General features: G+C 52.4%; 14 protein-coding genes across 14 annotated transcripts; 9 read left to right on the top strand and 5 right to left on the bottom strand.

Annotated features, from left to right (window-relative positions):
- Nucleotides 1–303: 303 nt before the first annotated feature.
- CKM354_000100900 (uncharacterized protein) lies at nucleotides 304–843 on the bottom strand (the record flags this gene model as incomplete). The annotated part of the gene is made up of 2 exons (XM_044796117.1): nucleotides 304–723; nucleotides 769–843. The coding sequence occupies 2 exons, from the start codon at nucleotides 841–843 to the stop codon at nucleotides 304–306; spliced, it is 495 nt and encodes a 164-aa protein (XP_044652052.1).
- Nucleotides 844–1,142: 299 nt separating this feature from the next.
- CKM354_000100800 (uncharacterized protein) lies at nucleotides 1,143–2,204 on the top strand (the record flags this gene model as incomplete). Its single annotated transcript, XM_044796116.1, has 1 exon — nucleotides 1,143–2,204. One exon carries the CDS (start codon nucleotides 1,143–1,145, stop codon nucleotides 2,202–2,204), a length of 1,062 nt encoding a protein of 353 aa, XP_044652051.1.
- Nucleotides 2,205–2,507: 303 nt separating this feature from the next.
- CKM354_000100700 (uncharacterized protein) lies at nucleotides 2,508–3,221 on the bottom strand (the record flags this gene model as incomplete). The annotated part of the gene is made up of 3 exons (XM_044796115.1): nucleotides 2,508–2,672; nucleotides 2,794–2,879; nucleotides 3,041–3,221. The coding sequence occupies 3 exons, from the start codon at nucleotides 3,219–3,221 to the stop codon at nucleotides 2,508–2,510; spliced, it is 432 nt and encodes a 143-aa protein (XP_044652050.1).
- A 337-nt stretch (nucleotides 3,222–3,558) lies between these two features.
- Nucleotides 3,559–4,653, top strand: CKM354_000100600 (uncharacterized protein; the record flags this gene model as incomplete). Its single annotated transcript, XM_044796114.1, has 1 exon — nucleotides 3,559–4,653. The coding sequence occupies one exon, from the start codon at nucleotides 3,559–3,561 to the stop codon at nucleotides 4,651–4,653; it is 1,095 nt and encodes a 364-aa protein (XP_044652049.1).
- Nucleotides 4,654–4,672: 19 nt separating this feature from the next.
- Nucleotides 4,673–6,339, bottom strand: CKM354_000100500 (uncharacterized protein; the record flags this gene model as incomplete). The annotated part of the gene is made up of 6 exons (XM_044796113.1): nucleotides 4,673–4,693; nucleotides 4,764–5,518; nucleotides 5,565–5,780; nucleotides 5,835–5,973; nucleotides 6,022–6,165; nucleotides 6,226–6,339. 6 exons carry the CDS (start codon nucleotides 6,337–6,339, stop codon nucleotides 4,673–4,675), a joined length of 1,389 nt encoding a protein of 462 aa, XP_044652048.1.
- A 223-nt stretch (nucleotides 6,340–6,562) lies between these two features.
- On the top strand, nucleotides 6,563–8,327 carry CKM354_000100400 (uncharacterized protein; the record flags this gene model as incomplete). Its single annotated transcript, XM_044796112.1, has 3 exons — nucleotides 6,563–6,714; nucleotides 6,766–8,237; nucleotides 8,287–8,327. 3 exons carry the CDS (start codon nucleotides 6,563–6,565, stop codon nucleotides 8,325–8,327), a joined length of 1,665 nt encoding a protein of 554 aa, XP_044652047.1.
- A 314-nt stretch (nucleotides 8,328–8,641) lies between these two features.
- CKM354_000100300 (uncharacterized protein) lies at nucleotides 8,642–10,624 on the top strand (the record flags this gene model as incomplete). Its single annotated transcript, XM_044796111.1, has 7 exons — nucleotides 8,642–8,700; nucleotides 8,755–8,786; nucleotides 8,837–8,986; nucleotides 9,047–9,129; nucleotides 9,180–10,284; nucleotides 10,339–10,418; nucleotides 10,493–10,624. 7 exons carry the CDS (start codon nucleotides 8,642–8,644, stop codon nucleotides 10,622–10,624), a joined length of 1,641 nt encoding a protein of 546 aa, XP_044652046.1.
- Nucleotides 10,625–11,330: 706 nt separating this feature from the next.
- CKM354_000100200 (palmitoyltransferase YKT6) lies at nucleotides 11,331–12,069 on the bottom strand (the record flags this gene model as incomplete). Its single annotated transcript, XM_044796110.1, has 3 exons — nucleotides 11,331–11,504; nucleotides 11,581–11,979; nucleotides 12,049–12,069. The coding sequence occupies 3 exons, from the start codon at nucleotides 12,067–12,069 to the stop codon at nucleotides 11,331–11,333; spliced, it is 594 nt and encodes a 197-aa protein (XP_044652045.1).
- A 259-nt stretch (nucleotides 12,070–12,328) lies between these two features.
- CKM354_000100100 (uncharacterized protein) lies at nucleotides 12,329–12,898 on the top strand (the record flags this gene model as incomplete). The annotated part of the gene is made up of 1 exon (XM_044796109.1): nucleotides 12,329–12,898. The coding sequence occupies one exon, from the start codon at nucleotides 12,329–12,331 to the stop codon at nucleotides 12,896–12,898; it is 570 nt and encodes a 189-aa protein (XP_044652044.1).
- A 593-nt stretch (nucleotides 12,899–13,491) lies between these two features.
- On the top strand, nucleotides 13,492–14,112 carry CKM354_000100000 (uncharacterized protein; the record flags this gene model as incomplete). The annotated part of the gene is made up of 1 exon (XM_044796108.1): nucleotides 13,492–14,112. The coding sequence occupies one exon, from the start codon at nucleotides 13,492–13,494 to the stop codon at nucleotides 14,110–14,112; it is 621 nt and encodes a 206-aa protein (XP_044652043.1).
- A 1,080-nt stretch (nucleotides 14,113–15,192) lies between these two features.
- CKM354_000099900 (uncharacterized protein) lies at nucleotides 15,193–15,666 on the top strand (the record flags this gene model as incomplete). Its single annotated transcript, XM_044796107.1, has 1 exon — nucleotides 15,193–15,666. One exon carries the CDS (start codon nucleotides 15,193–15,195, stop codon nucleotides 15,664–15,666), a length of 474 nt encoding a protein of 157 aa, XP_044652042.1.
- Nucleotides 15,667–16,438: 772 nt separating this feature from the next.
- CKM354_000099800 (uncharacterized protein) lies at nucleotides 16,439–17,282 on the top strand (the record flags this gene model as incomplete). Its single annotated transcript, XM_044796106.1, has 3 exons — nucleotides 16,439–16,516; nucleotides 16,567–16,975; nucleotides 17,041–17,282. 3 exons carry the CDS (start codon nucleotides 16,439–16,441, stop codon nucleotides 17,280–17,282), a joined length of 729 nt encoding a protein of 242 aa, XP_044652041.1.
- A 442-nt stretch (nucleotides 17,283–17,724) lies between these two features.
- On the top strand, nucleotides 17,725–18,738 carry CKM354_000099700 (uncharacterized protein; the record flags this gene model as incomplete). Its single annotated transcript, XM_044796105.1, has 3 exons — nucleotides 17,725–17,875; nucleotides 17,946–18,022; nucleotides 18,082–18,738. 3 exons carry the CDS (start codon nucleotides 17,725–17,727, stop codon nucleotides 18,736–18,738), a joined length of 885 nt encoding a protein of 294 aa, XP_044652040.1.
- A 48-nt stretch (nucleotides 18,739–18,786) lies between these two features.
- Nucleotides 18,787–19,953, bottom strand: CKM354_000099600 (uncharacterized protein; the record flags this gene model as incomplete). The annotated part of the gene is made up of 1 exon (XM_044796104.1): nucleotides 18,787–19,953. The coding sequence occupies one exon, from the start codon at nucleotides 19,951–19,953 to the stop codon at nucleotides 18,787–18,789; it is 1,167 nt and encodes a 388-aa protein (XP_044652039.1).
- Between the last annotated feature and the right edge of the window lie 104 nt (nucleotides 19,954–20,057).

Genomic DNA, 20,057 nt, shown 5'->3' with positions numbered 1-20,057 from the left:
CTGCCATGAAGTGTCGTCAGTTGAAGCCTATACTGGTGGTACAGATGAGCTTTAGATTCACTCGAACCAAGATTTGGAAAAGCTTAGGGTCCAGCTGAGGAGACTTTTCATTTTGCATTCAAGGCTATGCTTCTACGAGGGCGTGCAAATACTATGCACAGTAAGGCTGAGATAATGTGGACCTTGCACGAGGGCAGAGCTGCCATGCAGTGTGCTCGGGCAGCAGACTTCGCGCGGTAAGATCAAGTATGCTGTATTCGTACTGTCATCCCGAAACCTGTCGAGCTCTCCACTATTCCCAGCTCACAATACAGCATTTTTGAACTTCGTTCCGGCCTGAATGAACATCGCAAACAAGCATCCCAGCCCGGTCAAATATGACATGCTCCTGGCATAACCCATTCCGATTGTGGTGCTATTCATGTACACCCAGTTGTACACTACCCTCGAGCCCAGGTAGGCGATCGTCAGGCCGTTCAGAGTCGCGGGATTCAGCTTGGCAGCACTTCCTGCTACGACAGCCGCAGTGAAAGGACCGAAGTTCTCGAAGCTGTTTAGCATCGCAGCCTCGCCGCGGACTATAAAGCCTTTGGTATCTTGGTCTAATTTCGAGGCATGGGTTACGCTCTCCGTGAAGTTGCGTGGGGCGCGAGGATCGAATTTGGAGCCTGTTTGCTTCTCGTAGAGTCTCATACTGAGGAAGCGGGGTGTGACGGCGATGAGCTGTGGAGGTTAGAGGGTATTCTAGTGAGGGTCGGGTTGAAATACCCAGAAGGCTGGAATGGTGTACAATGCAATGGCGTCTCTGCGAAGGTCCGGGAGACCGGGTAGGTAGGAGGTCATGGCTGCTGTGTCTGCTTGGGTGAATATGAGATGTCGATAGTATGTGAATGCTCAAGATGAAAACGCTCTCAGCACAGGTTACTTGTAGGAACGGTGAGGCAGCCGCGTTCGCTACCGAGACGAAGGATTCGTGTTATCGTGCTGCATCGCACTCCTCCGGAGGCACATCGTCATTGTGGTGGACGGAAGCGAAGTGAGGGCGTTGGTCGCTTTGCGGGCGGGGTCAAGACGCGTCGTCCACGAAATTCAAACGCGTCCATGCCACGAACATCTATTGCATCTCTCACATACTGCACAGAATGTCTGACGACGAGCAAGATGGCGCAGTTTATGGTCACACTCACCGCGCCTTCCTTCAGGCCCTGTTCGCCCGCCAAACCATCACATTCGAAGAGGCCAAACCGCTAATATCCTCTATCCGAACCGCAATCCAGCCCGACAGACCTCACCTCCCCGAAGACGTCACAGAAGAAGAATTCGAAGACTACATCCAACGCATCAACGACGCACTCAACCCCTTCGACTTCGAAATCCGCAATTCGCTCCACCAAATTTCCCGCGAAAGAATCTACGCCTTGGTCAACACCACCAGCGATTCCCTCACCCAACTGGCCACAACGCACTCGCCTGATGATATAGCATATGTCAAGCGCATCCTCGACGCCATGTTCGATACATATAACACGCCGCGGCAAGAGATCATGGCGGTCACATCGTTCCAGGCAGGAAAATTGGCGAAAGCTCCTGGAGGAGATGTGGATAGACGAGATTCAGGAAGACATGAAGAAACACAACAGACACAATCGAAGAATGCCAGTTTGACACAATCGCAAGCGGAGAAAGTCATCGAGTCTATGGTTCAAGAAGGCTGGTTTGAAAAGACTGTCATTGAATCACGAAGTGGGCGTGAAACGGTTTGGTATACGGCTTCACAACGCGCGCTTATGGAGTTGCAGCAGTGGCTTGTGGATGCGTATAATGGGGATATGGAAGGAGAGGATGAAGAAGAGGAACCACATCAGAAGATCAAGTTTTGTAAGGCTTGCGCGGGGATCGTGACGGTGGGACAGAGATGTCCGAATTTACCGTGTAATATTCGATTGCATGAGGCGTGTGTGGGGAAGATGTTTAGGGCGCAGAGGGATAGTGAGACTTGTCCGGCTTGTAAGACGGAGTGGAGGGATGCGCCGAAGGTGGGGATTGAGGCTGCGAAGGAGCAAGGTGGTGGTGGTTCTGGAGGTGGGAGGAGATCCACGAATGGCGTGGGGTCTGCCAGTGCGAGGCGGAGTAATGGGACTCAGGTTGTCGACGTTGACGATGAGGAAAGCAGTGATGGTGAAATGGACACTGAGCTGGCGTGAGAGGAGGCTGTAATCACGAGCGATGAGGAGGGCTTTCAGGTGCTTTTGAGTTTAGCGAGGAGTCTGGCGCTGGCATACGAGAGGAACTGCACAGGAAGTAGAATCGCTGGGATGAATTGTTTTGATTCTTCTTGCTCGAGCTCAATGGTGTGGAGCTTCGACACTACTACTCTATAGCCTCCACAGAAGCCGTATATGGGTATCCGTCAGGGCATCACGGGCCATAAGTAACCCAAGCCATGCAGCAGCAAAACCAAACACCAGCGCTTTTGTGATTCGTGAAATCCATGAAAATCGTACCGCTTAACGGTAAGACTTCTGGTAGCGGGCACGGGCACCTGGACCACCGAACTTCTTTGGCTCGCAGCGTCTGTTGTCGGCAACGAGGAGAGTACGGTCGTAGGCGACAAGAGCCTGCTTGAGCTGGTTTTTGCTGTGCTCGTCGACGTACTTCTGGTAGTAGGCAATCTACACATCATTGTCAGCTCGCCATGGTCTGTGAGATGGGGAAAAGTTTTTTATCTCTCGCTCATCATCCGTTGGGATGCGGCGGCCGAGTGCCTACTTGCGGAGGCTCGGTGGGACATACGATGCTCTTGGCAATAGCCTGACGGATGGCGTAGACTTGCGAGGTGTGACCACCACCACGGACGCGGACGCGGATGTCAACGTCGGCTGTGAAAAGATGTGTTAGCATGCGGTCTTCATTCATGCCATTGTGTTCATGTAGCGTTTCCTCCTCTTCCAGCATATTTCCCATTCCATTCACGTTTTCCATCTTGCGCATTCTCAATGCTCATTTCTCCTTGCGACCAACAACGCCAGATTCCACGTACCGAACTTGTCGAGACCGAGGATGAGGAGAGGCTCGTAGACCTTGAAGCGGAGGATCTGAGGCTCAACGAGCGACAGAGGCTTGCCGTTGACCTTGATCAAGCCCTTGCCCTGCTTGGTGTGGGCGACCGCAGTGGCGGTCTTCTTCTTGCCGAAGCACTGGACGCTCTGGACGGCAGACATGTTGTCGGTGTTGTCGATGAGGGAGGGTGGAGCGTTGGGTGTGAGAAGTCGTCGTCGTCGGCGCGAATCCGTGCTTGGTCGCGAAAGTTTCGAGGTGTGGAAGGTGCGAAATCAAGCACGTGACTGTCTGTGGGCTTGGCGTGATATGTCGGCGCTTTCGCTTCCGACGTGAACTCTGCTTTACGCGCATCACTGTCACAGTATGGTTACTAGACATGTTGTGAATCACACCTGGGCGCACCGCAGAACTGGAGATCATGGCTGAAGTATTCTCGAGATCTGTGACGCCCGCTCCTTGAATTCCGATCATAATTTGGAGCCTATCCTCGTTGCAGACATGAACGACTCCTCCCACGAATACAAGCTACTTGCCTTCGGCTCGAATGGATCTGGTCAACTTGGAATAGGCCATGTAGAAGACGTTTCGTCACCACACGAATGTCAAGGGTCGCTCACTGGCTCTTCGGCGGGCGTTAAGCAACTAGGATCTGGTGGCAACCACACTATTGCACTTCTCAACGATGGCTCAATCGCTGCAGCAGGTGACAACACCGACGGGAGATGCATGGGGAGCTCTTTGAAGGAGCTGAATACTGTCTGGACCGAGGAGCGATCCGCTGGTCCCGACTATGGCCTCGTAAACCACATCGCAGCAACTTGGTCTGCTACATTTGCCGCTGCGGAAGATGCGTGCTACGTATCAGGATCTGGGACCTCCGGCGAGCTTGGACTCGGACCCGAGGTATCGTTCTCGGAAGCCATAGCGAAGATTGAGCGGCTGATCTCACCCTCTGATCAAATCGTCAAGGTCGCCAGTAGCATGGGACATGTTGTAGTGGTGCTGGCAAGTGGCGACGTCTGGGGCTGGGGCAGAGGAAGGCAAGGTCAGCTCGGCGCACCAGCAGAGATCGTATCGCGGCCTCGCAAGATCAACAATGTTCCTTTCAAGGTCATTGATGCAGTCTGCGGTAAAGACTTCACTTGCCTGTTCGGAGACAGATCCATAGGGGACTTCATGATACTTGGTCTCGTTAGAAGTGATCGTTTCGGAGTGAAGAAAGATGCTCCTGATAGCGTTCCTGGGTGGAAGCAGGTGGCAGCGTCTTGGGGCTCGATCTACGTGCTCATGGATTCAGGGAAGCTGTTAGCCTGGGGAAGAAGCGATCATGGACAGCTCCCTCCAGCTGATATCCCGCTTCTCGAGGCTATCGCTGCCGGCAGTGAACATTGTCTTGGTCTGACGCGGGACGGTAAAGTCTTGGTCTGGGGATGGGGCGAGCATGGTAATTGCGGCACACCAACCGACCAGAACGGCGACGTCAAAGGCCGCTGGAACGAGATAGCGCTGTCCGGCACCGCAAGTGCCATCTTTGCAGGTTGCGCGACAAGCTTTATTGTGACAGCCCAACGTCCGCATGGATCGCCGAGCTGAGGATTGACACTCCATCGTTTCAATCGAACATGCCGTGCAGCTGGATTTCTGTCAGCGCCGCAATTTTCCGCGGTGGGCTTCTGATCCGCCACAAAGCTCAAAATACTCACCTGAGACAGTCGTTGGGTAGGTTCTATGCCACGTTCTAGGTCCTCTTGGCGTCGAGGCTTCAGAGCATCAGGATTGTACGTGCCTCGGCCAGACTGTTGCGCGGTGCTTCTGCCGCTCAGATCGCGGATGGTCGGACGCATGCTGGCGGTGAAGTTGTCGTTGCTTGCATCCCAGCCGAGCATCTCGTCCCCGTCATTTTCATAATTCGGCGCGTCCCAAGCTTGGTCGTCCCCAGCACCGCCGTCAGGGACGAAGAGGCTGTCCGGATCAGGATCCTCGTCCTCTGCCATGGAAGCGCCCATCGTAGAGACCTGGTCTCGCAAGGTGGGACGTTGGCTCTCGATCGAGACTGGTTTTCCAGCATTCGGACGAGTTGTGGGCCGTGGCGCATTCGAAGTTGGCCCTCCGCCTTGCAATGAAGCCATTGAAGGCTGTCTGCTTGACGAAGTGCCGTTCGCCCGGGTTGAAATGTATTTGACGTTCGAGACAGGAGCAGAAGCTACACCTCGTCGATCTCCTGTAGTCATCAAGGTGAATTCGCTGTGCACGCCAAAGTTCTGGTATTCAAATTGCAAAGGTCGGTTCGGTTGCGAAAAGCGTGCCGTCACAGGACCTCTAAGTGTCTCGGCATGTATTGCAATGGCCCGAAAATCATTCACGTTGATCACAATGTGCAAATCTTGCTGCATGTGGAAGTCTTCGAAGTCCTCAGTATGGATCGCAATGGCCGTCTCGAGTGGTTGCTGGAGCATCCCTGCCGGCATTGTCAGCGAAGAAGTGCTCCGTGAAATGAATCATACCTTTTTGATCAACTGATCTCTCCGTGAAGCTCGTGAAGGTAGCCTTGCCCTCCTGCGCTACAATATCGAGTTGCTCTGTCTTTGGGCCAAAATGCTCTGAATATTCTCGCAGTATGCGGGACGAAATTCGAAAGCCTTGGGTTGCTGCGGCTTTGTCGAAAAGCGCGTGCATGACTTCTACTGCTTCGTATGTCAACCTGTATGTCTTCGTCATTCCTATATCAAATTAGTCCTCGCAGACACATGTAATCAGAACTGCTTTCAATGTACCGTGCTTGGAGAGCATCTTGACAATGAGTCGGCACTCTGCGCTCTCTTCCCCGTCGTGAATGCTTACGTCACAACGTTCAATCGCTGTCTCCGGACGTCTTACGTCTCCGGCACGTCCTTTGAAAACAGCTTGGAGGGCCTGCTTGTCGGTCAATTGAGCCAGAGGTTGTTGCCTAACTCCTCCTACCTTGTTGTAGAGCTGGCAGGTAAATCTGTCTCCGCCACTAGCTTGACTGTTCGCATCGAAGTCATAGTCGAGGAAGAAGGACCTGGCGTCGAGTGAAAAAGAAGCATATGCGGTTCTCGAAGAGTTCAATGCCGTTAACGTGAACTACAATCTGATCAGAAGCCGTTGATGACCAGCGAGAGCGCTCTGAGGGTGGTTTCGGACCTTGTCACCCTTCGCCTCCACGGAAACGGCGTCTCCAAACTTCGCGAGGCATTGCAACAGCTCGAATATGCGCTCCGTCGCCTCTGGCGATAGCGAGAACGTCAACACGGGCATCTTCGCAGGTAGGTGATTGTCTTGGCAGAAGAAGGAAGATGCGAGACGCGAAACAGACGCGACTTGACGTGGAGAACGTCACTTCCACAACAGATCCCGTCAACTCCATCATCCCATGCAAACCATCAAACAAAGGCGCCTTAGGAGGTTGCCCGGCAATCAGTGCTGAATTGTATCATTTCAAGTCTCTGCTACGATATCTGCAACCAGATTTCTCCTGGCCATGGCCACCGCTACTGCCAAATCTCTCCCTGTCGATTTGTACCACCTGCTCTCGGCTGAACTAGCTGAACGCCTAGACTTTCCAACGCTCTACAATTGTATTACTAGCAGTGCACAGATCGCCAATAGTGGTGCCATTGCTGCGCTGTACCGGTAAGTCGGCGGAAGTTTGACAGGTCTACGATTATGCTAACACTGAAACAGCATCTCGCATTCGGCACCAGTAAAAGGCGGCGGTGAAGGCCTACCTCTTGCCGAACAGGAGTTGACAGTTCAAAGATGGTCGATCTTATGGCGCACGATCACGCTGTCCGCATTCGGCAAGACGCTCTACCCTTACTGTCGACATTTACGCCTACTCGACCTGCGCGATCTGGGCGATCTTCTCGATGATGACAAGTTCCGCGGCAAGATTTCAAAGAAGTTCTTCTCAGGCGAACTTGCTCAATTTCATTTCGTACAAGCGACATCTACAAGGGGCCGACCAGCTCGCCTGGATATCAAGAAAATCGTCACTGCGATTGGCGAAAAAATCACACAGCATAGCCCCATGCTGGAAGCGCTCACCGAACCTACGAATTCGAACATTTTCTCAAGCGTGCTCTCCGAATGGGCTCCGCGATTATCGCATTTGAAGTCACTCGATCTCTGGGACGGTAAAGCCTTGGCGAACGAAGACCTTCAAAAGCAACTGCACGAACACTGTTCGAATCTGAGCAGCTTGAGGATATATTCATCTCTCAACGATGATGCTGATCACGCTATCGCTACGTTCATTAGCGGCATGCAAAAGAACACTCTGACTTATTTTGAGAATATCAGTTCGTGTCGGATTGGCGCAGAGACTTGCCTGGCCCTCAACCATCATGGACACAGCCTGCAGTCGCTGAAACTGGGCCTCGCCGCGGATGGCTTGCCTGCACTCGCTTTGCTACAAGGATGTACATCAATCACTACGTTGGCACTCGCCGCATCCACGGGTACACTAGATCTCAAAGCAACACAGAATGACGTCTACCTGGAGATGGTCGAGTGGTTGCGAAATTGCACTAGCCTGCGTGAAGTCAGCCTCACCAACTTTGTTTCTGCTCCGGATCTGTTACTTCCAGTACTACAGAGTAAAGATATCAAGCTACAGAAGCTCCAGATCAATGCCAATGAAGGCGGCATGTATGTGGTGAAGGACCATCGCGAGTTTCATCAGGCTTTGAGCCAACAAGCTGGCCTGCAACGGCTGTTACTACGGGCAGACCCAGATCCAGTCGTAAGAGACGATATCGACACTCTGATCGACGCCTTCACATCGCTCAAGGAGCTACGAGAGCTCAGCTTGTTCCGTATCTCAGATTACTTCAGCGATTCCCATATCGGTATGCTCGCCATCAGTCTGCCAAGTCTCGAAGAATTGTACGTAGGCGGCTATGGCATCAGTGACGCGGTATTCAGCAGCCTGACAGAGCTCAAGAACCTGAAGGTCATCACATTCAGTGGCATTACAACATTCACAGAAGCAGGCATCATGAGCTTTGTTGAAAAACTCGGTCCTGGGAATAGAGGTCTGGTTTTGGCTGTTGATAACGCAGACCAAGATACGGCAATACCGCAGGAGAGTCAGGATACGATTAGGAATGCAATATCCCAGATTGACGGACGATTCGAGTATCAGCTTCTGAGAGGTACGTTGCATGGACTTAGATTGCTAGGCAGTACACTGACAACTTTCAGATCCCAATGTGCCTGAGTTCGACACAGATGATTCAGACTAGCATTGAGCGATCTCGAGCTGGCATTAATTCGTAGTCATGACTGTTGATCAGAATCTGCTGGAAGGTGTGCTCCTAACTCGTTGTTTGCATTCACGGTAGCAGACACGTTGGGAATATTCTGTGGACGGAAGAGTCATGCTCGCCATATGCAATGGCCCAAGTGTTTGCTTGCCAATCTGTACCACGCTGGCATGCTACGCAGAGCTCCACCCAATGCTGCAACGTCATCGGGCCGCCCCGCTGCAAACATCGGATTGACGTTTACAAAATTGGAACGATGACTTGCCTAAACAAACAACTTCGAAGCAACGGCTATGGCGACCACGATTCCTCGCGTGCTGGTAGTAGCTGGGTCGGACAGCTCAGGAGGAGCGTAAGTTCGATGCAAGTTTTGAGAAGCAGAGCTTTCGGCCTGACCATGAATCAGTGGGCTGGAAGCCGATCAAAAAGTGATTGCCGGCAAGTCAGTTCGGCCCGTAGGCCATGGCATTGATGCTGATCCTGGTCAGCGCATGGCTGCTATGCAATGACAGCGACGACTGCATTAACTGCACAGAATACGCAAGGTGTATATGGAATCCATGAGACACCAACAAACTTCGTGCAGAAGCAAATTGACGCGTGTATCGATGATATCGGCGTTGATGTTCTCAAGACTGGTAAGAACGACGAGGCTTGCTCATGCAGCGTCAGTCGATGAGCGACGCTGAAGTCTGTAGGAATGCTTGCTTCGGCGCAGACCATTGCTGCCGTCGCGGCCGCTATTCAGCAGCATAATGTTGCACGAACAGTCGTCGATCCTGTATGCCCATCATTCAAAATCAAGTTGTTCGTGCATTCTGATCAATTCAGGTTATGGTCTCCACAAGTGGCGCACAATTGCTTCCAGAAAAGGCTGTGAAAAACATGGTCTCGGATCTGTTGCCACTGACCACCGTACTCACACCTAACATACCCGAAGCCACTCTTATACTCCGCAAAGCTGGCAAAGAAGCCTTTCCCATCGATGGGCTCGAAGACCTGAAACGACTCGCTGCGGAAGTCCACTCCCTTGGTCCCAAATATGTCCTCCTCAAGGGTGGCCACTTCCCTCTCACGTCAGACTACAAGACAGCAAGCAGCGAGGCGGAGAAGAAACTTGTCTGCAACATCCTCTTCGGCGGCGAAACGATGGACATCATCGAGTTTCCCTACCTCAGAAGCAAAGATACCCACGGCACCGGCTGCTCCTTAGCTTCTGCGCTCGCCTGTAACCTCGCTCATGGCCTCGAAATCACTCAAGCTGTTGTCGCCGCTTGCCGCTATGTTGATGCTGGAATCAAAACTGCCTTCAAGCTCGGCGTTGGTAGCGGTCCAATCAACCACTTCCACTCGCTCCAAATTGTTCCTTTCCCACCTAATGGCTTCATCGACTACCTCCTTGACCGCTTTGACGTCCAACCCGCCTGGCACGAATTTACACACCACGATTTCGTAGAAAAGCTCGGCGACGGGAGCCTCGATCCGGAACGCTTCAAAAATTACATGATACAAGACTACCTCTACCTCATCCAATTCGCGCGCGCGAACGCTCTCGCGGGATATAAAGCGAAGACATTGCCAAACATCGCTGGTGCTGCGGCGATTGTCCTGCATATCCAGCGCGAGACAGCATTGCATGTGAAAGAATGCGAAGAATTTGGAGTTACGGAAGAGATGATGTTGCAGTATGAGGAGCATCAGGCTTGCACGGCTTACACGAGGTTTGTGTTGGATGTGGGCCAGAGCGAAGATTGGTTGGCGTTGCAGATTGCGCTTTCGCCTTGCTTGTTGGGCTATGCGGTCATTGCGAAGAGGTTGAAAGCTTTGCAGGGTCGATTGTTTCCAGCTGATGGAAAGGGGAAGACAAATCGGTATGCGACCTGGATCGACAATTATGTCGCAGAGGATTATACGGCTGCTGTTAAGACAGGATGTGGTGAGTTTGACGTTCGCTGAGGGGGACTATTTGAGTATGGGCTGATCGATCCAGGTCTCATCGAGAAACATGCGCACAAGCAGAGCCCCACGAGGATTGAGGAGCTGGTGAAGATTTTTATTCATGCTACGAAGGTGAGCACTTGGACCCGATCCTTTTGCCGCCAACGACACGGGCATGTGGAACTGGCGTTGCTAACCTTTTGCAGATGGAAACTGGCTTCTGGGATATGGCCGAAGGAGGTGAAAAGCCGAAGGAGAAGGCAAAGCGCAACGAAAGCATTGTCACTGCGAGCACGAATACTAGTCGACACTACTCGGGACGAACGACTGGCCGATGAGCTGCTGCCGTAGCGTGAGCAGCTCGAGAATGGATTGCGAACGATCGCTGAGTTCGAAGGGACATCTAGATTGATCCGTTCTCATGAATGCCAAAGTCTCACTGCTGCCTTCTCCGTTTCTCGTCACAATCAATATTAAGATTGTGGCGGCAAGCGTTCTCTTGTCCAGCGCCGGTTCATTCCTAGACATTGAAGGTCGAGGACCAGCATATCCAACAGTTCTTTCCGCTTTGGTAGTGCAATCAGTAAGTCTCGAGAGAACGACAGCGCTTGATATTTGCGTGCGGCCACGGAAAATCTGCCAGGAGTCTACCACGGCTCAAGCAGTTTGGATCGGTACGGTTCAATTCACCAAGGTGGCAAGACACTGTTTTTTGCTTCACTGCATCACCTTTTGCTTAGACCGGCGTCGGCAAGCGTGTGCGATCAATTGAGCTCGGTCGTATCGGATTTTGCCTCCTCGCCACAATAATCCTACTGCACGTTGGTTTCATGGCTACCATACTCAAACAGCATCATTTAGCATCAACCTGGAGTCTCCGCTCGCTTTATTCATCCCTCTCAAGGTCAAGTCTCCCACTGCAAAAGAACTCCTCGAACTCCTCCCTTCTTTGCTCTACGGCGCAAAGACCTTTCTCTGGCGCCAGGTATCATCTTCTTTCTCCACCAAATATCCAGTCCTGTGTGTTCTGACCTGCTTCTGCTCTTACATGACCACGCAACAGCTGTTCTGCTTCTTGGCTTGCGTGTAGAACATCTTACTTTGTGCGCTCAGCCCGTCGGATTTGGCGACCAAGCTATCAATTTTCTCGCCTCGTTCTAACACGGATTCGATGGTCTTGTGTAGCACAATCTTGGTCTCGTCGAGCTCTTTTTGGATCTGTCATTCTATTGTCAGCTCTATGTGTCTCCTCCTCTCCTCTGCTTTCCGTCTAAGCAGGATCGAGCTATCGCACCTTCATGATACTATCCGCTTGCTGTGGATCCTGGTACTTGACGATGTACTCCTTCAACTGCGTGAACGGCACTTCGCCGTTGCTGTTCTCCCAAGCGGATTTGGGAAATTTGCTCAGGAATTCGTCGAGGATCTTGGAGAGCAGCTGGTGGGCCACGAGCTTAGGGTATTCGTGGTCGGATATGATGATGCCACAGACGCCTTCGGATCGCGCATAGGAGTGGAAAGTGTAGGACTGCTCTTCAACGTCTTGTCGTTGGCCTGGGTTGGTGCGCTCGGCGACCGTCTTCGCGAACACAGTCAGGAACTCGCCGACGCTGGAGCGCGTGAAGCGGGAGAAGCTGGAGAGGTCTCGTTCGGCGGCGAGTTCGACGGCGGGCTTGGATTCGTTGCGCAGGATCTACAGCGGGATTCGTGTCAGAAGCATCGTGGTATGGTATGGAGACAGTGAGGAAAGCGGCGGACGTACGCCAATGTAGAGGATCTTCATGGTGGGCGTGTGGTTGTACGAGGAAAGTGGTCGGGCGAGAAGATTGGTGGGTGTTAGTTAAAGCGGTGCCTGAGCGGTATGGTGCCCCTCGTGATGCATGTGGTCACTGTTCGGCGTTGGACGCTGACATGCCGATCGATTGCGCTGCACCTGGAACGAGCGAACCATTCGTCTACTGCGCTGTCCCTGCTTGCGGAAACATCACCACTTCACGAGGACATCCATCGAATACGGCGCAGACGAGAATCCCACCCTCACCATGGCGCCCATCACGACCGCGTCCAACGACGAGACGCACGCCGCGCTGCTCGACACGCTCGACATGCACAAGATCCACAAGCCCTTCCGCAACCCCAACTGGAAACCGCCGCAGCGTCGCAACAAGAACTTGAAGCAGATCCTGTCCGAGGCGCAGCGCGCGCAGCAGAGTCTGATCAACACCCAGCAGAACTCAGGCGCGAGCACACCCTTCCCCAACAGCGATGGGACGAACACGCCCTCCCTCAACCCCAATGCGGAGAAGGCGAGCCAGGATCTCAGTCGCCTGGTTTTGGATAAGAACGCGAAACAGAACAACGGTCTCGCGCCCACACCGCTTCCTGCTGGCTTTGGAGGACCGAGTGTGACCTATACCAGCATCGCTGCTGCGCCCAGCTTGAAGCCAAAGAAAAAGTATTGCGACATCACCGGGCTGCCCGCCAAGTACAAAGATCCCAAGTCAGGACTGTATTACTACAACGCAGAGATCTACGCCGTCGTGCGGAGTCTCAACACGACCCAGGTGCAGCAGTATCTTGCCGCAAGAGGTGCAAACACCGTCCTGAAGTGAGTGGCGGCGCAAGGGAAATTATCGTTGAAGACAGAGATTGCTTCTAGCGACATAATTTGTGGAACAATGGCTATACCATCGTTTCGGTGAAGATTTCCGGACGCGCGTGGCTGCCAGAAGATCAGGGACCGGGTAAAAAAGGGATCCAGGAACGACTTCGCGCCATTGCTTAGTAGCGCTCGTCAGCGCGTGTGACCCATTTATCGTCCTCTAGCCGAGCAACCGCCGAAGACTAAGGGAAGGAAAAACACGAATGTCTTCCCACCTGCTGTGGGTGCACCGATGCCGGCAACTCGCAATGTCCGCAACGCTACCTGTGCCTTCCGCTACCACGCCTGCACGCTGACAAGGACACGATGACCTTCCACGTGCTGCCCTCCGCGGCAGCCCTTTTTCAATGGCCTCCACCACCCTCCGCTTCTGCTCACATCGATCGTGATATTCCTACTCAATCTTCGATCACTGAGCTAGAGATACTCCATCATTACCCTGGGCTGCCCACCTATCCGACTACTGCACGACATCTCGACCGATCGCTGCCCGACTACTGCACTGCCTACTAGCAGCCTAGCTTCCGTCACTACACGCCCACTATGCATCGAGATGCGGCAACGACGGTCTTCATGATTCCGGAACTGGCAGAATGTATCCTCTACCAGTTGGGCCAATTGAACGCCTGGAGACAGCTCTTCGTTATCCAACGGGTCAACAGCACCTTTCAATCCATCATTCAAACCTCTCCCGATTTGCGAAGGACGATGCACCTTGAACAGCCAGATGCGCGACGCATCCATGTGACGAAGTTCTCCGAGGCAGTAGACATCTACAAGCGTTTCTTCTTTAACATCGAAGATCTCCTGTACCCCTTCTGGACCAACACGCGACCCATTGGGCGAGGAACACCCTCCGCTGCAATTGCAGTCAGCATGAACATCTCCTTGTATTGGTCGGAAGATTCGCCAGGTGTTATGATTAGTGATCCTCCTGCCGACGCGATGGATAGAACCACGCCGATCGAGCGGAACGAATCGTGGAGGAATCTCCTTGTGCCATATCATCCGGAACATGCGCTGGAGTTGCACTGTTGCGGGTATGATGTTATGGCGCGCTTTGGTGGAAAGTATACACTGGGTGATCTGGCAGACGAGGCGATTCGCGCAGGGAAGGCTCATCTTGGGGGCCTGGGCAGGGTCATGTACTATGGGCAAGATTAGGGCAAGATCTCAGTTGGGAATAGATACTAATAAGTGAGGTGTGAGAGAACACACTGCTAGAAGTTCCTCTTGATGCGTTATTAGCGGGAATCGGGATCACAGGCCTGAAGGTCTTTACAAGCTGTGTGCTCTCTCTCAGTTCCCTGCCCATTCTGGTATACTTGGCTGCTTCGCTCCACAAGTGAGCAACAATGTTTTGCGACGCTTCCCGGGTGGCCATTCCTGGACTCTACAATTGTCTGCATTGTAGACGATCGACGACGGATCGCCTCAAACTGACAGTCGCCAAGGGCCGACGTTCGTTCACGATGGACTTTCCAAATGGCACAAACGAAATCGGCGGGAACGGTCTTGCAGGTCCATTTCGCTGGAGTCTTCTGGAACATATTTGTCCTTTGCTGCAGGAGAGTTGTACCCGGGGACATGTGCCGGAGACTATGTGGGCGCAAACTGTGTGGCTTTGCTGGAGTGCGTTCGTGATGGATGGTTCACAGGCCGGCGGCGCGGTACTCGGGCATTAATCAGTGGCGATAAGGAGACGGCTAACGAGCGCGTGAGGAATGCGCAGGGAGTTTGGCTCATGTGAAGTGAGGGTGTCCCTTCACTTCACAACGGTCTCGTCTGCTTTTGATGCGTTATTGGCACGAGCGAGATTCGTGTTGCTGCCTGCCTTCTGTTTTCTAATTGCACACTGTTGGTCCGACTTCTCTATCGTCTGAGGAACAACAAGCCCGAATTTCACTTGCACAAACTCTTGTACGGTACTATGCGGTTCGAGACCCTGGAGACAAGACCTTTCAGTGATTGCACGAGAGACAGGACAGAGAAGCGACACGGCGGCTGTCAAACAACAAGCGCTCGATCGCGAGGGAGTGGCTGTCGACATCGAAGCAATCCCAACTTTCATTGCAGCAGAAATGGACGTTACCACTATCATCAATCCTATAAGCACAATAACGATGGGTATTACTGCTCAGAAAGTCTTCGACACTCCAGAAGTTGCTCGAGCGGATCCTTCTGAACCTCGATCCGCTCGGACTGCACGTGCTTCAGCGCGTCAGTGCTTGTTTCAACGACACCATGAGCGCATCGCCGAAACTTCGACAGCACATGTTTCTGCAAATGAGACAGGAAGGCCTCTGCAAAGCTGTAGAAGAGCTGCTGCAGGAGCCGAGAGTTCGTGGCAATTTAGGTCCTCTCGAGTTCACGGGGCTTCGTATTGCCACGAGCTACACGGATTCAAGACTTGTCATCGAATTGGATGTTGGTGAGGACTGGTTCAAGGCTCAGGCAAAGCTGTGCGCTTCAGGATGGTGGGTCCCAGCGGAATGCACAGCTTGGAAGGACAGAGTAGCAGGATTATCATGGAACAAGCTCAAGGTCACGGCAAAGGAGGTGAGCGTGCATGTCACATTGCACTGCGGACACTTGGCAAAATCTGACTGTCTTCACGTCGAGGAGCCTACGCTGCATGACCTGTTGCAGTGTGCTTGGCGCCTCTTTCCGAAGATGAACGACGAAATGGATTTGTTGCACCGGATGATTGTGTGGTAGTGCTTGATTCCTGGGCGGAATTCAGAGGGCGAAGAAGTGACCTGGGCCTTATGGACAGGAGCTGCAAGAAAGTGGTTGGTGTCATTGGGTGGGAAGAATGCGCGATGTTTCAAGGTCAGCTCCTCACTTGAGAATTGAGCACAACACCTCCACCTTACAGATGAACTCGATGTAACGCCACGAAACTATAGTGAAGGTACAAAGTTCGACACTCTGTCCCCTCTCAAGTTGACACAAGGCATGAAGCTGGACTGACACAAGAAGCATCAAAGCAAAAGCATAAAGTAATGCTGGTGGTCCAGTCGACAGACAAGACTAGACGTACGAGCGATAATCGCCAGTCTTGTTGAAGATACGATGATTCCTGTCGTTCTCGCCAGATATTCGTGGTCAGAGGGCATTCGATTACGCTGAGGGTTCTTGATTGCTGGAAGCAGAGGGACCTTGCGGTTAATCTCCATGACAGCTTGCCATTCATTTCGTTGATGGTGCTGATACCTACGAGCTCAGCAAGACCATTGCGCGCTGAGAGCCGTTCATCGCGCCGGCATGAAGCGAGCCAAGGACATTATTGTTGCGGCAGCCGCGATAGCCGTTTGCCTCAGACGTGCTGGCTTCCATCCTCACTTCATCTGCATGTGAAGCCTTGGCGTGTTTGTTTGAAGCTGTTAGCTCCATTCCGTGGTTGCGGTGCAACCGAACTTGCTTCACGTCTCTCGACAAGTCAGCAAAACCATCAACAATTGCATAACGCGGCCTCGCGATCGTTGTTATGGCACAAGTGCGCCTCGCCGATGACAAGATGGCGCAACCAACTGCAGCGAACATGCTCGACAAGGGCGACAAGAAGGTTGCTGAAAGCAAGATCTTTCAGGCAGTTTGAGCTGACACCAATGGCAGATTGCACATCCACAACCTGATGGGATTTCCATGAAAGCACGATCGAAAGTGTTCGCGCTCCCCGAGCTCGTCGAGAAGATCCTCGAGTTTGTCGATACGATGGACTTGTTCCGTCTGCAACGCGTCAACACCAGTTTCAAGGACACCATTACCCGCTCGAAGGCGCTTCGCAAGCACATGTTTCTGGAGCCGTGGGACACCATTGAGGACGAAGAACAGAACAAGGCGCTTATCGATTTCCTCAAGGCCGGCTTCCTGGACAAGGTGACACAGCCGTTCCAGTATCGCGCAAATTGCAAGGGTACGTTCGAAGACTTCGAGCATGTGCATAGCAGGAAGAACCTTCACATTTTCGCGGAGTGCTCCACGAATGTGTACGAGGATGACGAAGTGGACGATTCTATTAAAGGTAAGCAAAACAGGCAACACAGGCAGGCAAGCGGCATGGCTCTTGGCGCAACATTTCCATTGTAGTCCGAGGTGGTAAGGTAGAGCTTGAGTTTCCTTCGAGGTACGATCACTATGATGGCGGCATGGTCAGCAGAATCGTGTGGTTCAAGGCCAGTGAGGACACGAAGCTTGGCGAGCTTGCAGGTGAATGCTTCGCAGTTATGAAGGAAAACAAAGACAGAAGATCGCAGATTTCGACGGATGGTGCAATCAGTCGGTTGCTTGCTGAAAAGCATCCGGAGTGGGTTCTGCATAAGGGCGATTGAGGCTCCGTCTTTCTCTAACCGGAGAACTCAAATGCTTTTTCGATCCTCGTATCTCTGTCTTGTGCAGCGTAGCTACGGCACTCTGTCGCAACAAACGAGGCAGCTGCGGAATCAAGCTCCTGAGAGAAAACGTAGAGTAATCGTGTTTCCCAAGTTCCCTTCTGCTGTCCACTACTAGGCTACGCATCGCAAAGTTACGCTCCTGCCGCCTGAAGGTCAAAGCGTCTCGGCATGCAAGTGAATTGTGCCGACAAGCGCTACTTTCCATCTCTCATACTCAATCCTACTGAAATCTCCATCAACAACGCGGACGTCGCGGGAAGCTCTTCTCGCGCAGATCATAGAGCAGTCGTACAGCAGCCTCAGGCATTATACGAGTAAATTGTACGCGCCTTCAGCGTGCAACATCGCGAATTGACATAAGCACACGATACACTGAAGCATGCCTCCTCGGAATCTCCTCATCTGCTTCGATGCCTTCGGTACGCTGTTCAAGCCCAGATACTCGATTCCACAACAATACGGCGACGTCGCTCGATCATTTGGTTTGAGTGGTTTCACAAATGAGGATGTGAACAGTTCTTTCAAAGCAGGTGCGCAAGCAAATCTTACAGAATAACATGACTCAGTCCCGTCAAATGCAGAATCTAATATTGATTCTAGCATTCAAAAAAGAATCGAAACAGAACCCGAATTATGGCAAAGCCAATGGCATGAATCCCGAGAGGTGGTGGACGAATGTAAGCTGACGCCATTCTCTTCCACACAAGTCGGAGGCAACGCTAATTACTGCTCCAAGATCATCACAAACACTTTCAAACCTCTTATTCCACCCGAGCAAGCTATACCCAACGGTATGGTGCCCAAACTTCTCCACCGCTTCTGGTGCGATGGAGGCTATACACTTTTCGAAGATGTCCAACCTCTCATCAGGAAACTCCGTGAAGCACATGAAGCAGAGAACACTCGCGTCGTAATTGGCGTGATAACCAATTCAGATGATCGTGTGCCAGATATATTGACGTCTTTTGGGCTGAAAGTCAGTTCGCTTCGATATGGTGGGCGTTATGCGAAGTCTTCTGTGGCGGCCGAATGTGAGCAGTATGATGTTGACTTTTCTGTCATGTCGTACGATGTTGGGCATGAGAAGCCTGATAAGAGAATTTTTGAAGCTGCGGAGGAGGTGCTTCGAACTTCTTTGCTGAGAGCTGAAAACGGGGAGTCGGTAGAGTGGCGGAAAGTGTATGTTGGTGATGAGCACGAGAAGGATGTCGTTGGTGCGCTAAATGCGGGCTGGAACGCTGTATTGATCGATCGAGAGACTGCCGGACAACGGCAGGATCTTGAATGGCTGGATGAAAAGCCTGTGGCGAGTTTGTTTGAAGTCTTCCAACACTCAAGGGCCGTCGGTTTTAGCAGTCTGGAAAAGCTGGCGCAGTGGCTGCCCTCGAGATGAGGTTATCCCAGGCACAAAGTTGAGCGCTTGCTCTGTTCGAACTCCACTTCAAGTATCGGGAACGTGACGCAAGGCCAGAATATCAGCGAGCTTCAGCTTCTTCTTTTCTCCCCAGCCCGCGACGCCATCTTCGACAGGTGGGCGTACTTTGACGTACCAATTCCATGTGCGCTGATCTAGCTCGAGTGGGCTGAGTTTCGAGCTCCACGAATCGTATAAGAGATCCAGCGCTCGCAGTAACTTTCCAAGATTCTGTTCTTTCAGTGCCACTCGGGCTGCTGCCGATGGCTTCTTCGAGCCTGCTTGGTCGTCGCTTGGCGGCGAGTCAAATGACTTGAGGAGATATGCTCTAGCGGACTGCGGAGTGTAGATGGGAAGTCCGCTGTGATTCCCAGCTTGTGTAGCAGCGGGCTGCTTACCACTGTCAGTCTTCTTGAGTGCTTCGAGATCGAGTGCCCAGAGCGGTGGCATTTCTTCTGTCGCCAGTGCTCCTTCAGCGTCGTCATTCCTAGAGTCGACATTTTCTTCAGTCTTGATCGCTTTATCGCTCGTCTCCTGCTCCTCTTTCACCTCAGTCTTCCATTCATAACCCCATCGCTTCAATACTTTGATCTCTTTCCCCGCCACAGTCACCACCGGCTGCCCTTCCCCAAATCCTTCCTCCTCTGCACTCTTCCCACTTTCGATGCCCAGATACACGGCCCTGGAACGGCTCGTTACACTCACATACGCCTGCGCCAAGCTCAGTCTGCTTGAGAGGGGCTGCTCAGGCATGGTATGCTTCAACAAAATCACCAAAAACGCAAGAACAAGTGGCGCGCGATTCGTGTGTAGAACTACATCTTGCAGTTCATCCGCGCTCAGCTCACTGTACGGGAGCTTCAACGATTCCTCAAGATCTGCTGGAGCGAGAGGTTCTTCACTGAACAGACTTTCATTCTTCGCCTTCTTCTTCGGTGGCGTAGAGATCGCTGCATCATCGCCGCCAGCTGCTCGTTTCTTGGAGACGCGTTTAGCCGCCGCGATGATTTGCTTGATAACTTTCTCGTCTTCGAATATAGGCTTGAGATCTGCTGGTTTGGCTTTGGCAAGTTTGTCTACAGAGTCGAGGTTGCTGGTTTGGAGGGTCTTGGCTTTGCTTATGGCTGTGGCTAATGGTACTTTTGCATCTTGTGATAGAAAGCGCAGGAGCGCTTGTAGTTCGTTTGCACTCATCGTTTGATTCGATGTGTGAGGCAGGTGGCTCACAAGTCGTGTCGCGACCAAGGCGTGTCAGCTTCGCATTGGAGTTAAAGTTCATTCAGTTCAGCGAGAAGAGC

The sequence above is a fragment of the Cercospora kikuchii genome (assembly GCF_019650295.1).
Source record: "Cercospora kikuchii DNA, contig_00001, whole genome shotgun sequence".
Classification (NCBI taxonomy): Eukaryota; Fungi; Ascomycota; class Dothideomycetes; order Mycosphaerellales; family Mycosphaerellaceae; genus Cercospora; species Cercospora kikuchii.
This window is presented reverse-complemented; position numbering and strand designations above follow the sequence as displayed.